Source organism: Gymnodraco acuticeps, unplaced genomic scaffold (genome assembly GCF_902827175.1).
Source record: "Gymnodraco acuticeps unplaced genomic scaffold, fGymAcu1.1, whole genome shotgun sequence".
Taxonomy (NCBI): Eukaryota; Metazoa; Chordata; class Actinopteri; order Perciformes; family Bathydraconidae; genus Gymnodraco; species Gymnodraco acuticeps.
In genome coordinates, this window is record NW_022992014.1 from 141326 (window position 1) to 156897 (window position 15572).

A 15572-nucleotide genomic window follows, 5' to 3' on the forward strand; every position below is an offset into this window, starting at 1 on the left:
GGGGCGACCGAGGACAAAAAATTCACATGCGTTAATCGCGTTAAAATAATTAGTGGCGTTATTATTTTTTTTCTCAACGCGTTATTAACACGTTAACTTGACAGCCCTAGTTGAAACATAGTATAGTAGAACAATGATTTGAATTACATCGGGAGAAACAGCATCTCTGTGGCCTTGTTTTGGGACAGTGTGAACGCTGGTTAAAACATAAAAAACTGTTCCTCAGATTTAGGAAAATAAATGATGGGTTAGGGAGAAAACAGCATCTCTTCACACCAGTACGGTGTCTCTCCAGTGTGAACAAGATGATGTGTTCTGAGAGCACCTGATGTCGTGAATGTTTGCCCACACTCTTCACAGCTGAAAGGTTTCTCTCCTGTGTGAATACGTTGATGTGTTTTGAGATGATTTGATCCAGTGAATGTTTCCCCACACGCTTCACAGATGTACGGTTTCTCTCCGGTGTGAACACGTTTATGTGTTTTGAGAGCACTTGATTGAGTGAATGTTTTCCCACACTCTTCACAGTTGTATGGTTTCTCTCCAGTGTGAATACGTTGATGTGTTTGGAGATTACCTGATGTCGTGAACGTTTGCCTACACTCTTCACAGCTGTATGATTTTGCTCCAGTGTGAACAAGTTGATGTGTTTTGAGAGCACATGATTGAGTGAATGTTTTCCCACACTCTTCACAGCTGTATGGTTTCTCTCCAGTGTGAATACGTTGATGTGTTTGGAGATTACCTAATGTGGTGAACGTTTGCCTACACTCTTCACAGCTGTACGGTTTCTCTCCAGTGTGAATACGTTGATGTATTTTGAGAGCACCTGATTGAGCGAACGTTTTCCCACATTTCCCACAGCTGTACGGTTTCTCTCCTGTGTGAATACGTTGATGTGTTTTGAGAGCACCTGATGTAGTGAACGTTAGCCCACACTCTTCACAGCTGTACGGTTTCTCTCCAGTGTGAATACGTTGATGTATTTTCAGAGGACCTGATTGAGTGAATGTTTTCCCACACTCTTCACAGCTGTACGGTTTATCTCCGGTGTGAATACGTTGATGTGTTTTGACACCATCCAATCTAGTGAAAGTTTTCCCACACTCTTCACAGCTGTACCTTCTTTCTCCTGTATGAATGCGCAGGTGGCATTTTAAATTTCCAGATTTTGTAAAGGATTCATCACATTGCTGACAGCTGTGACGTTTCTCTCTTCCTTTCGGTTTCTAAAACAGACGGACAGAGAAAGAGACAAAGTAAATCTAAAAAGCATAAATACATATAGAGTTGCCACAATAAAAACTCACTTAATACATATACAATTAACAAAATACTACTTGTACTAACTGTTTGTGCTTATTATATTTGATACAGTAATATGGCAACATTCTACACAGTATATACCAGAGGTGGTGGACTCGAGTCATATGACTTGACTCGAGTCGCATATTTTTTGACCGGAGACTAGCTTGACTAATATTGACAAAAGACTCAAATTGACTTTGACTTGGTATTCATGACTTGAGACTTGACTTAGGCTTGAGACAGATGACTCGAAAGGACTTTACTTTTTAAAATAAAATATTTGTTTTTTTATTGTACGAAGCCCCTACAGGGCAATGAAAAAAAAGTGCATACATTATTTGAGATATATTTCGAATTCGGACTTCATTTTAGGGACATTTCGACCAGGGGTGTAGAGCTATTTGTTTAACCTGTTGAGCCCCAAACCTGTTTTTCAGGTCTCAGACTCGAAAAGGAAAGGACATTTCCAGAACAAATGACCATAACTACACTTCTAAAAAATGGAAAATTAATAATCCTTTTTCTCAAAGTAATGATAAACCTGTGAGTTGGATGTAGAATATGCAGAATCAATATAGATGTTTTTTATTTTAAAGAAAATTCAGATTGAAAATAGTAAAACAATGTGAATTATAGTGTCCGTCCAAAAATGTGTTTTACTTATAGTGAAAACCACCCTTGGATGATGGGTTAGTAGACTGAAAGCTTTAGGAATCCAAAGTACAACATATAATAAGTACCCTGTATCAAGATTGATGCAAAACAAGTGACATTTGACCTTTTTAGAGAGGTTTAGAAAAAAATCTCCACCTCTGGTGTATTTGGGTGGAAATGGGCGTTTTTGCCGTTTCTCTGGAACCCATTGGTCGATTTTGATGATTGACATCTCTTTTGAACTTTTAGAATCAATAGAATCAAAGGGGAATTTCCACTTACACACCAACGTTACCATTGAGAAGTGGGGGCTATGCGCACACAGTTTGCCCAAAGCGAAAGCTATCTTACGCTCTGAATTCTGACAACTTAAAACTAGGTTTATTGCTGATGGATTATCAGAAATCATTTCAAAGTGACACAGACACATTGGATTAACCTATGGATTAACCTTCCTGCCGTTTTAGCTACCTAATGCCACGTGTTGTGATGTCTGTTTTTGTTTCTCATTTCGCGAGTTGTGATCATGGATCATCGATCATCACCGAATCTGTTTAATCTCACAATGCTTTTTGCGGTCAAAATCCTATAGAACTAAAACAGCCGCTGAGGCACTAGTTAGCGGATCTTACGCAGGGCAATGATCATCCAAGTCCAGACAAGAACCTCCATTTGTGCATTTTATTCCAATAATAAAGTACAATGAACAGGTTTCCTATACCCCTTTTCCTTAAGCCATTCCTATGGCTTTCCTTTGTGTGGCTTGAAACACCCTGGTAAAAAAACGTTTGCCTACTAGTGCTCTGGCTCCCACCACCCACCTGTCTCCAATATATACAATTACAACAGGTGCTCTAATTACCCAGTGCCCAAAACTTCAAAATAAAAAACTTTAACTTATGACACTAACTAAGAATACATATAAATAAATGATAATAATAATAAACACTATAAACAGCAAGAAAATAAATGTTAAACTATTAAATAATATAAAGATATATATATATATATATAGCTCCAACAATGCTAATCGGTATGTTGGATTTGCATTTACGATAAGTAATAAGGGTGTTATACCGTGAGTTATGTGCTAACGGCGTTAGCATTTTTTCGCTCAGGTTTAACTCAGACGCTGTTTCCTGCAGATGATGCGTTTTTCCCCCCGCCAGCGGGTGGATGGGGTTCAACAGGATCGGCAAAACACGAGAGTCTGTGAACCAGTCTGTCTTGATCTATGAATTCATGTCCGTGACTCTCACAGTATCTAATGCCCGAAGCTGTTTTATAGAAGGAAAACCTCCTTCACTTCATGAAATCTCTGTTGCACCAGGAGTAGGGTTGGGAACCGAAACTCGGTTCCAGAGGAGAACCGATAAGAAAATGCCGGGTACCGGGTGCCCATACAAAATACACAATTTCGGTTCTGCTTAACGGTTCCTAAACGCGGTAGACCCTGTATTCCAGCGGGTCCGTCTGCACCGCGGTGCTGCGGTGACCCGGTGGAATACAGGGCGGACCTGGAGAATCACAGAATGGCCGGTCGTCAGCGGGCCGTTGACGGCCGGCTCGGTACGCTGACGGCCGGCACCGCCCTTCATTTTTTTAAACGGCATCATATAAATTGCGCTGACAGGCGACAGAGGTCCACAGTTGCCCCGCAGCGATGCTCCCCCGCCCTCCCGTAGACATTTCACGAGCTCAGTCACTTCATAACACCAAAGATAGGTCGCGGTAAACACTCTGAAGTGAGGCTCCACTACACTAAAAAAGAAAAAGAAAAGGCAAAGTGTAATGCCTGTTAATAGCTTGCCACAGGCATAGCTCAGTTAAATAAAGCACAGCTATTGTGCAATACATTTGTATTGCATGTATATTTTTTTAGTAACAATTTCAGTTAAAGCTTTTAAGAATAAATATATTTTTGTTATCTAAACGTTTGACCTCTTTATTTTACAATTTTGGAATCGAAACGGGGAATCGATAAGAACCGGAATCGATAAGCAGAACCGGAATCGAAATCGGAATCGATAAATTTCAAACGATACCCATCCCTAACCAGGAGGCAGTGACGTGTAACTCAGCAGAATCTGAGAAGAGCAGACTTATTAACCTGTTAAGCCCCAAGGTCCCCCTCGGCGGGTACTTTTTTTTTCACGCCACTGTGTCTCAGGGGATCTTAATATTTAAGAACCTATTAATGTGTTGTACCAGATTAACGGGAATAATATCAGCTAACTGACGATAGAAACCATTTTTACCAAAACAAAACACAAGTCTCATAAGAAGCATCTAAATGACCCCTGAGCGAAAAATGCTAACGCACTTTGGCACAGAACTCAAGATAAAATATATCCTTATTGCTTATCGTAGCTGCACATACAAGATATCCGATTAAAGTTGAGGTTCCACAGATTATTTAGGTATATATATCATCACTGAGTGATCCGAACTTGCGACAGGGGAAGCAAACACAGACCTTTACGTAGCTTTTACGGGAGATCGTCTCACCGTAGCTGTCAATCTGATCAAAAGACTTGAATTGTTTAATCCATAGGTTGATAATGTTTCTGTGGAATATTTTTTTAAATTTATAATTAGGGCTGTCAAACGATTACAAATGTTAATCAGATTAATCACAGCTTAAAAATTAATTAATCATGATTACTCACCATTCAAACTATGTCCAAAATATGCCATTTCTTTATGTATATTGTTGTGGGAATGGAAAGATAAATGAAAGAAGGTGGATATATCCATTTAACATACAGTATATATGTACTGTATGTATGTTTATTATTATAACATTGTTCTGTGTGTCAAAATGAAAGACAGCCCACACACTTATCAATCATCAAACCGTGGGGTCTTATTTCATTACGTGTTGATTTCTATCAACAGGGGGGGGGGGGGGGGGGGGGGGGGGAGCGTAGTTTTGGCACAATTCCATTGTACAGACCGACGTTAACAGCAGCCCTGTCTGTGCACATGGCGACCGGCTCTGTCGTCCGGTGATCTAACCGCCTCCTGGCAAAGATTCACAAGTACATCGAGACGCAAATGCGCTTTGTGACACAGGTGACGGTACGCATTTCAGATTGTTGCTGCGCATGCGTACCTGCGTACCAGTTATGTGCACCCCTGTACTACAGCAAAAGTATTCTCCGTCGGGACTTCCTGCAACAACACCATGCCGTTATCTTGATTCTGATTGGCCAGAAGACATTATCAAAGATGTTCTATTGAGAAGACGATCACTATGTGACAAAAGTTTTCAAAACAGTTTCTGGTCTTCGGTATTTCCAGACAAGTGGCTACTGAAATCAATCTTACTAACTGCTGTCTGTGCAATTCTCGGTGCGAGTTGGCGGACTTTATTTTGCTTACTTTAACATCATTTTTCATTTCTAAGCCATCTCTTGGTATGGGTGTAGCCTACCCCAGCCATACCCTGGCGCTGCCACTGGTGGGATGTATGGGGCAGGCCATTCTGCACATGCGTTAAATGCCTTAAATATTTTAACGCAATTAATTAAAATTAATTACCGCCGTTAACGCGATAATTTTGACAGCATTATTTATAATCCATAATTCCATTTGTATGTAAAAATCGGAGAGTAAAAGTTAGCTGCTAATGGTAGCCACCAGAGTTATCGCAGCTTCCGGTTTTGGCTATCTGACAGTCTGACACACACACATTACCAAATAAGGAGTATGTGGGAGTTCCCCTCGATTCCATTGGCTCCAACGGTTAGAAAGAGATGTCAATCAGCAAAATCGAGCAAGGGGGGCCAGAGATAGGTCAAATCCACCCAAATGACCCCAGAAGTGGGTTTTTTGCTAAATCTCTCTAAAAAGGTCGAATTTCACTTGTTTTGCATCAATCTTGATACAGGGTACTTATTGTTATATCAATCTTGGACCTAGTCATAGTAACTAGGTATGTTATTAAGTTACAGTTTCCATAGAATCGTCTCTTTGCTAATTATTATGTTAAGTAAGCTGACGCCAAGCTCAGAGGAAATGCAAAGAGGCTATATTTATATATAAGAGTTAAGTGTTAGTTAATGAAAGAAATGTATGTGCGTTCATGTGCAGACGTATATATAGTTTGTTAATTGGATAATTCATATCCTGCAAGACTCCTAAAGAAGTCATGAGATGATGACCTTTCGACATCTGGAACATGTCCAAGTTTAGGAGACCTGACAATGTGTGAGTGTTAAACATGTTTAGGGAACATGTTCGTGTGTCATTTTCAAACGTATATCTGCCCCTGTATTTCTTGTATTCGTGGAAGCATTGCTGTATGATTGCTTGAGAGCAGGTAATGTTTCCCCATTGTTGTTTGGTGGTGCACAACTAAATAATAATGATTAATCTCAACTATTTCTGTGTTTGTGTTTTATTGATTCCTCTCTGTTTCATTATTTCCTGTTGTGTTATGCTGGATCGCCACAACACTTATATGTTGTAGTTTGGATTCCTAAAGCTGTTAGTCTACCATCTACCATATTCAAGGGTGGTTTTCACTATAAGTAATTATTATTATTTTTTTACTGTGTTCAATCTGAATTTACTTTAAAATAAAAACATCTATATTGATTATGATACTTCTAAATCCAACTCACAGGTGTAACCTTTCTTTGAGAAAAAAGATTATTAATTTAACCCTTTTAGAAGGGAAGATATGGTCATTTGTTCTGGGAATGTCATTTTTGAGCCTGAGACCTGAAAAACAGGCTCGGGGCTTAACAGGTTAAAGATGTGAAGGAGATGGCCAGGCCAGGTACTGGCATCATGTTTTTCTTCTCACTCTTGGGGGGTTATGGTGTTGCTTCACAAGTCTGTTCTGAGTGAACATTATTATATCTGATACAGCTGGAAGATATTTGGTGATACAAGGCACTATGTTAAAAGAAATCATCACCCTGGGGAATGTCTATGGCCCAAATGATGACAGTCCCGCTTTGTTTGAGAATCCATTTATAATGGTTGCATCCCTCCCAGGCAAAGTAATGATGGCAGGTGACTTCAACTGCACTCTATCCCAAAACTCGATCGTTCATCTGTGTTGAAATTAGAAATGAACAGTGGGCAATAATTACAAATGCGTTGGAAATTAATATTTGTTTCGTTCTATAAGAGGCTTTATCAATCTGATTATCCATTGAATTCGGTAAGTCAAAACACTTTCCTAGATGGGCTGTCTGTTCCCAATATTTCTGTAGAAACAAAACTCACAATGAATAGGCAACTGAACTTTGAAGATATTTCCAATGCCATTCTTAACATGTAAGGTGGTAAGGCCTCAGGACCTGACGGGATCCCAATTGACATGTATACATTTTTCAGTACAAAATTGATAGCCCCATTGTTAAACATGTATGCATGGATCATTCGAGCAGGGCAGCCTCCCCCCTTCGCGACAAAGTGCCTTCATTTTATGACGTCGGCATGACTGGCGGAAGTTACACTTATACCTCATTCACACCAACGCAACTCCGGTTCAAGCTCCGTGCTAGAGCTTTTCAGGTTCAGAACCGGTTCTTCGGTTTAGCTCCGGCTCTTTTCACACCGCCCAGAGTCCGACTGGTGCTGCGTCATTGCGTCATGACGTAACCGTTTGCGTGCTTGCTTCATAAAGCCAAACCGTGCAGAAACCCCTCACAGCTGACACCGACAACAACAACAATGGCCGATTGTGTTGAAGCGCTACTCGTTTTGGTTTTGCTTTGTCGAAACGAAATGGAAGTAATGGGACGACTTTACTAACAACTTTACAGTCGTTACATGCTACATTCAAAACTGCTTTACAATCCTAATCATCAACGACGATTCAGATTCCGTAGGAGAAAGAAGGTAAATATACGTCCTATTCGATGTTAGAGCTAGCTGTTGTTAGCCTCTGCATGTGCCAAGCTCAAACTACCCAGCTTTGCTAAATTAATTACTATGGTATAACATTAAAACTGATTCTCAATGTTATTTCCACAGATCATGTTCAAGCTGGCGGAAAGGCGGAGGTCGCGTGTTATTTGGACACAGCCCAGATCTTCCGACTGGTGGAACACCATTGTTCCAGACTTCTCCCCTCTGCAATTCATGCAGAATTTCCGCGTGTCCAGGCAGTCCTTTGACTAATCTGCAAACAGGTCAGCAGCGTTATGGGGAGAAGTTACCGCCTGTGTATACCCAATAAAAAACGGGTTGCAATTGCCCTCTGGAAGCTGGCCACCGGAGGTGAATACAGGACCATCAGCCATCTTTTCGGGGTAGGCCTAAGCACCGTTTGCCTCTGTGTTCAGGATTTCTGCAGGGCAACCATGGAAGTGCTGCTTCCACTACATATCACATTTCCTGATGTGGAGAAGTTGGTGGAAATGGCCACTTTTTTTAACAGACGTTGGAGAGCAATAGATGGAAGCCACATCCCTATTTTAGCACCCCGAGATTATCCCAAGGACTATTATAACAGAAAAGGATGGCATTCTTTTGTTCTACAGGCTGTTGTTGATGGCAGGGGGATGTTCTGGGATGTGTGTGTTGGCGACCCAGGTAGTGTACATGATGCTAGAGTGCTAAAACAATCCAATCTTTGGGTGGCTATCAGTGATGGAGTGTTGCTAGGCCAAAACAAAATGATCATCTCTGGCTGTGATGTGGGACATTACCTGATTGGTGACCCAGCCTTTCCAATGCAAAGATCTGGTGTTTTTGAGTTGATGAGTAGTGCAGATATCACTGTAAAATCTATCGACAGTAAGGAGAATACTTACTTCCGGGTGTAAAATCCTCCGTTATCCAATGGGAATGGACGCTTTGCGTCCGTAATACAATGAAGGGGACATGATGAAATAGGAATATAATTATCTTTTAAAAAACGTTAACTAAAGGGAACAATCTATTTGACACAGCTGAAGCTCTGGCCTTCCTTAAAAACTAACTCATTTAATAAAAATCAGAGTTGTATTACACACAATGCACTGTTTTTTGAGAACAAACATTCGTAACTAATGCACCATAATACATTCTGACGAAAAATAAAAATTATTATGATTACAAATAAAATAAAAGAAGCCTCCCGTGAGTTACTACAAGCTATAAAGTAATAAAAACGTTTTATAGAATAAAAGCTCACTGCTGGACCTTGTAGAAATGCGTGTGTGCACCACGACAAAGGAGCCTCATTCACTTTACATTGCGGTTGTTTGCGTAGTGCAGACACGTAAATGTGGCAGAGTTCGTGACTCCACCACACACTGCGGTGTTAAGGAGTCGTGGTGGAGTCACGCATTCTGGTGAGACCAGGTTGGCCAGGAGGGAGTTGCAGTAGTCTAGGCGTGAGATGACGAGAGCCTGGACCTGAAGCTGCGTCACTTTCTGGGTCAGGAGGGGACGTATCCTCCTGATGTTGTAAAGAGTGTATCTGCAGCAGCGGGTTGTTGCAGCGTTTGCAGTGAAGGACAGGTTGTTATCTAGGGTCACACCCAGATTCCTTGCAGTCTGAGTCAGGGAAACAACAGAGGAGCCGATATTGATTGTTAGGTCAAGAGTGGGACAATCTTTTCCCGGGAAAAAAATGTATCTACAGAGACCCGAGGGACCCCTGTAGATAATTGAACCTCTCCAAGTCACCCTGTAGGTGCGGTCTTTGAGTAGGAGGTGAGGAGGGAAAGTGCAGAGCCTGAAACTCCAAGTTCTTGGAGAGTGTGAAGGAGGATCTGATGGTTCACCGTGTCGAATGCAGCAGACAGGTCCATACTGTATACTGTAATGGTAGGCTACTGTACAATACAATTACAGTATTGCAGCACATAGTGCTGCTGCATTGTGGGACTATTATCCTTAGGTGGGAAATGTATACAGCAATTTAAAAATGATACTGTAATATTACAGCAATACTGTAATTTGACTGTACATTTTGTGTAATGTTACAGTCACTTTTGTTGTTACTGTACAACATTTTGGGGTGTAAATATCAGGAGCAAGAGGAGAGAACCGCTGTGACCTTTAACGGATTATTTAGATTTATAAACGTTATTATTACCTTTTTTTCCCCCCTAAACGTTCTTATTTTATTTTGCGATTGAGTTGCAGTATTATATGGCTAAACAGCTTCAACAGTCAGCGGACCAAATGGAGGAGAGAGATTCAGAATGTCCTCGCTCAAATCGAGGAGGAATCCTCCAACCAAGATCTCTCTGCAATTCTGGTCATGATGGCACATTTCAAGGAAAAAGAAGAGGCTCTTTTCCTTTTGGCTTATGTAAGTGGAGTTATACATTATGATCTAGTGCAGGGGTGGGGAACCTCCGGCCCCCGGGCCGTACACGGCCCGCGAGGCAATTTGATACGGCCCTCAAGGTAATTTATAAAAACACGCAAAAAATAAATCTAGACAGCAAAATAATTAAACAAGCGAGTGCCTGTTGTTCCTGGCCAAGGTCAGGTTCCTTGAACACAACACGAGCCTAACGTGTCATCACGTGGTATATGTCTCGTCTGACAGGGGTGCAGTTCTGACGGAGAGCACCACAACGTCGCTCCAACACTTCACCAATGGCAGTACCCATAAGGAGCCATACACATGCCACAGTTTTTGCGTGGCTGTGTCTTTAGTTGAAAGCCCAGTAGCGATATGTTCATCTGTCATACTGATCATACAGTCAATAACTTTGTTATTAGCATCTGGTTAGCTAGCTATGCTAACGAATATAAGAAGCTTTTTCTACAACCAGTGAGGTAAAGGCACATCTTTATATGATCATTATAGTTATAAAAAAATAAGAGAATAAAGTAAGTTGTTATTAATAAACAAGAATACAGTTTGAAAGGAGAGTGATTTGTAAAATATCCATAAAGAAAAATAAATCTGCTTACAGTTCTGTTTCATATGGGTGTTGAGAGATGTATCCATAGAGCTCTTAATGTTGCTCTCAAAGTGCACAAGATTGATGCTTTTAACTTCAACATTAAAAAAAAAAAAATCTTCCCGGTTAGGTCCACCCCCACTTAAATCATGACCACATGGATAGGATACTAAATACATTTGCACACATAACTGTCCATAACTTTCTGTTTTGGTGGTCATGCCACAACCGTGCACGTGCATGCATGCGCGAGTCATGGTAAGATATCTGGATTAAGAGGTTGCTTTTTCTTTGCACAGCATGAAAGAAAGGTGAAATTAATGGGCTGTGATTTTAATATTTTTATGCAGAGATCAATAATTTGTACGGCCCTCGGAGGATGTTGAACATATTGAAATGGCCCTTGAGAGGAAAAAGGTTCCCCACCCCTGATCTAGTGCAATGAAAATGTAATAATGTAAGCCTTTCAAATATTACATTATATTGTACAATAATTTGAACATATTATTGTGTGAGTGTGTGTGTGTGTGTGTGTGTGTGTGTGTGTGTGTGTGTGTGTGTTTGTGTCAAGACCAAAACGCGAGAAAACACCAACAATCAAACACTTAACACATGTACACACTAGGGGTTTCACCAACTAATCGACTAGTCGACTACCTTTACCACTAGTCGGCGCTGTAGGCCCTAGTCGACTAGTCGTGAAAAAAATGGAGGTAAACGAGGTGCTGCAAAATGCTCCAAAACACGTCCGACATTCTTATGTATGTGAGTACTTCAACAAAGATGTAACCAACTCCACAGTGAAGTGTCAGTTATGTACAGCTGTTCTGAAGTACAACAAAAATACATCTGCTATGCGCAACCATCTGAAGATGAGACACCCGCTGCCGACAGCTAGCACTAGCAGTAATGCTAGCACCAGTGAGCAACGGACCTGCGTCAGCACAGGACAGAGGCAGACGAGCAGCAAGAAAAAACAGGTCTACAGTGATGCGGATGATGAGCTACGGGATTACTGCCAGCGGACACCGCATATCCCCACAATGGATAACCCACTGGAGTGGTGGGCAGAAAACGTGCACCACGTCCCCCGTTTAGCCAAGCTTTCGAGGAGCTACCTGGCTATTCCAGCCACAGGCACCCCCGAGTGAGAGGGTTTTTTCCCTAGCAGGCAAGGCTGTCACCCGAAAGCGGTCAAGCCTCCTTCCCTCACATGTCGATGCGTTGGTGTTCCTCAACGCAAACCAAAAACCTGGAAAGGTGGACGTTATCGTGGAGGACAGCGAGTAAAGTGTTGCGCAATGCGCTGTTGCGCACTGGATTTACGTGGCATTTCAGTAAACAGAGTTTTTTGCTGTCGATTTTGGTGAGTCCAGTTACTGTTTGTCATTTACTAAGTCCAGTTACTGTTTGTCATTTACTAAGTCCAGTTACTGTTTGTTATTTACTCAGCCATGTAACACAAATTAAAATGCAGTGTTTAATGTAACTGTATGAGTTCCAATATAAAATACAGTTGTACACCTCTCTTTGTGTGTCTTTATTATGACGTAACGACTAGTCGACTACTATTTTGAAAAACGCGTCGACTAGTAAATATTGGTAGTTGTGAAACCCCTAGTACACACTACACACAACTTACAACATTCAACACTAAATATATTAGTAGGACATCGTGTGAAAAAAACCGTTCCTCACACACTCAGAGAGAGAGAGTGAGAGAGAGAGAGAGAGAGAGAGAGAGAGAGAGAGAGAGAAAGAAAGAGAGAGAGAAAGAGAGAAAGAGAGAAAGAAAGAGAGAGCGAGAGAGAGAAAGAAAGAGAGAGGGTGAGAGAGAGCTAAAGAAAGAAAGAGAGCGAGAGAGAGAGAAAGAGAGAGAGAGAAAGAGAGAGAGAGTGAAAGAAAGAGATAGAGAGAGAGAAAGAAAGAAAGAGAGAGCGAGAGGAACTGATGTATCCTCCGCGGATGCATTTCCGGCAACAGTGATGTTTAAAAGAGTCGTGACGCACGGCTGGACTGATCTCAACCAATTACAGCTCTGCAAACTGTCTCTCCCCTGGATATTAGGCTTCTTTTTTTATTGTATTAACTGCTTTAATCGTGATGCAATGTTTACAGTGAGAACAGCTGCAGAGGTCCGTGCAGAAAGTATATTGTCCCACTCTTGACCTAACAATCAACATCGGCACCTCAGTTGTTTCCCCGACTCAGACTGCAAGGAATCTGGGTGTGACCCTAGATAACAACCTGTCCTTCACTGCAAACATCGCTGCTACAACCCGCTGCTGCAGATACACGCTTTACAACATCAGGAAGATACGTCCCCAGCTGACTCAGAAAGCGACTCAGGTTCTGGTCCAGGCTCTCGTCATCTCACGCCTAGACTACTGCAACTCCCTCCTGGCTGGTCTACCTGCATGTGCCATCCGACCTCTGCAGCTCATCCAGAATGCAGCGGCTCGTCTGGTCTTCAACCTTCCTAAATTCTCCCACACCACTCCGCTCCTCCGCTCCCTTCACTGGCTTCCGGTAACTGCTAGAATCCACTTCAAGACACTGGTACTTGCTTACCATGCTGCGAATGGATCTGGCCCTTCCTACATCCAGGACATGGTTAAACCGTACACCCCAGCGCGTGCACTACGCTCTGCATCAGCCAAACGACTCGTTGCGCCCTCGCTGCGAGGGGGACCCAAGTTCCCATCGGCGAAAACACGTGGGTTTGCTGTCCTGGCTCCAAGATGGTGGAATGAGCTCCCCATTGACATCAGGACGGCAGATAGCTTGCACATCTTCCGGCGCAAACTGAAAACTCATCTCTTTCGACTCCACTTCGAGCGTTAGAACTATTAACGAAGCACTTTTATACTAATAAAGGACTGGCTTACCTAAAGCCAGTGGAGTAGCACTTGAGATGTTTGGCTCTATGAAACCTGATATACTTATTTGATTCTGTTTTCTTCAAGGTTGTGTCTTCCTGGTCGAATGTACTTATTGTAAGTCGCTTTGGATAAAAGCGTCAGCTAAATGCAATGTAATGTAAAGTATATAATATATATATCACTCAATTATATATATATAACAGGCCTGAATTACACTCTTTATTTGTAGGCTTTAGTAGATCTATAAACAAAGAGTAGATAGTTTTCTACTTTTACTCAAGTACATGACATGAGTACTTCTACTTTTATTCAAGTATAAGATCTGAGTACTTCTACTTTTACTCAAGTAAAATACCTGAGTAATTCTACTTTTAATCAAGTAGGCCTACAATTAGTAAGGCAGTAAGGATTGCCTTGAATCTCTCAGTCAGAGCTGGTTGATGTTGCTGGGAAAAGAGAGGTTTATCGCCCTCTGCTGGTTTATTTTCAGGTATTGACACACTAAAATATCTGTGTGATAGTTTTAAAATCAGAATCCAGTGATGGATGAAGTAGGTTTAATTGGCTCAAGTGGTGCAAACATTAACACAGTAAGATACATTCTATTTACACTACCAGTCAAAAGTTTAGACAAACCTTCTCATTAGTTTGTTATTTATTTTAATTGTTTCTACATTGTAGATTTATACTGAAGACATCAAAACTATAAAAGAACACGTATGTAATTATCGAGTAAACAAAAAAATGTAAAAAAAAATCCAGAATTTGATTAATATTTTGCTGGCTGCTGCAGAATGCTTTGGTAGCCATGCAGGTTAAGTGAGCCTTGAATTCTGAATAAATCACCAACAGTGACAACAGCAACTGCACTTAAGGATACATTCAAAGTTCTTGACATTTTCCGGATCGACGACCTCATGAAGCTGACTGAGAGAAGCCAAGAGTGTGCAAAGCTGTCATAAAGGCAAAAGGGGGCTACTTTGAAGACTCTAAAATAAAAATCATACTCTGAATTTTTTAACACTTTTTTGTTAACTAGATAATTCCATATGTGTTCTTTCATAGTTTTGATGTATTCAGTATTATTCTACAAAGTAAAAAACTATTAAAATGAACAAAAACCATCGAATGAGGACTGTCCAAACTTTTGACTGGTACTGTATATATCATGAAAATATATGAAGTGGTGACGTCACCGGAAGTGAACAAATAAATAAATAAATAGAATACAATTAAATACAAAACATATATATATACATATTAAAACTGTTTTGTGGTGGGCTCTCTTCTTCCTTTTTAATACATTGTTCTTAAACTGTCAACAATAGTTGCAGAAATGACAACTGGCTAATGTGAAAAGATCCGGTCTGTCTGACTGTGGCCGAGACAAAACAGGGAAATAAGGACAGAGGCCCACAGACCTGATGGCAGTTTACATGTCCAACCATTATCCTCCTGTATGGTGTGAGTATATTTACAATATTTGCAGGTCATCTTTACCTTATTATCTCTCAATGGGACATTTGTTTTTTAACATAGGGCAGAGTTTCCGTTATCCGGTAATTGACGGACTAAGACCGGCACATCTATATCCCTCCGGTAAAAATGTCCGGTAAAAATAATTTCCCCATGGCGCAATATCAGAGATCAGGATCAGCTGCTGCTGACACACAGCTCATGATCACCTGCAGCTCTACATGATGCAGCTCTCCATGATCACCTGTAGCCCTACATGATGTAGCCCTACATGATGCAGCTCTATAGTATCACCTGCAGCTCTAGAGTATCGCCTGCAGCTCTACATGACCACCTGTAGCTCTACATGATCAAACAACACACAAGAGGATGTAGATGTTAA

At 41.2% G+C, this 15572-nt stretch overlaps 1 protein-coding gene across 1 annotated transcript in view; it reads right to left on the reverse strand.

Moving 5' to 3' along the window:
- LOC117536521 (zinc finger protein 883-like) overlaps window positions 1-15572 on the reverse strand; it is a 40924-nt gene continuing 25352 nt past the window's right edge. The window contains exon 7 of the mRNA XM_034201429.1: window positions 1-1200. Within this exon, the coding sequence (XP_034057320.1) occupies window positions 249-1200 (952 nt within the window). The 3' untranslated portion in view covers window positions 1-248. The remainder of the gene's footprint in view (window positions 1201-15572) is intronic.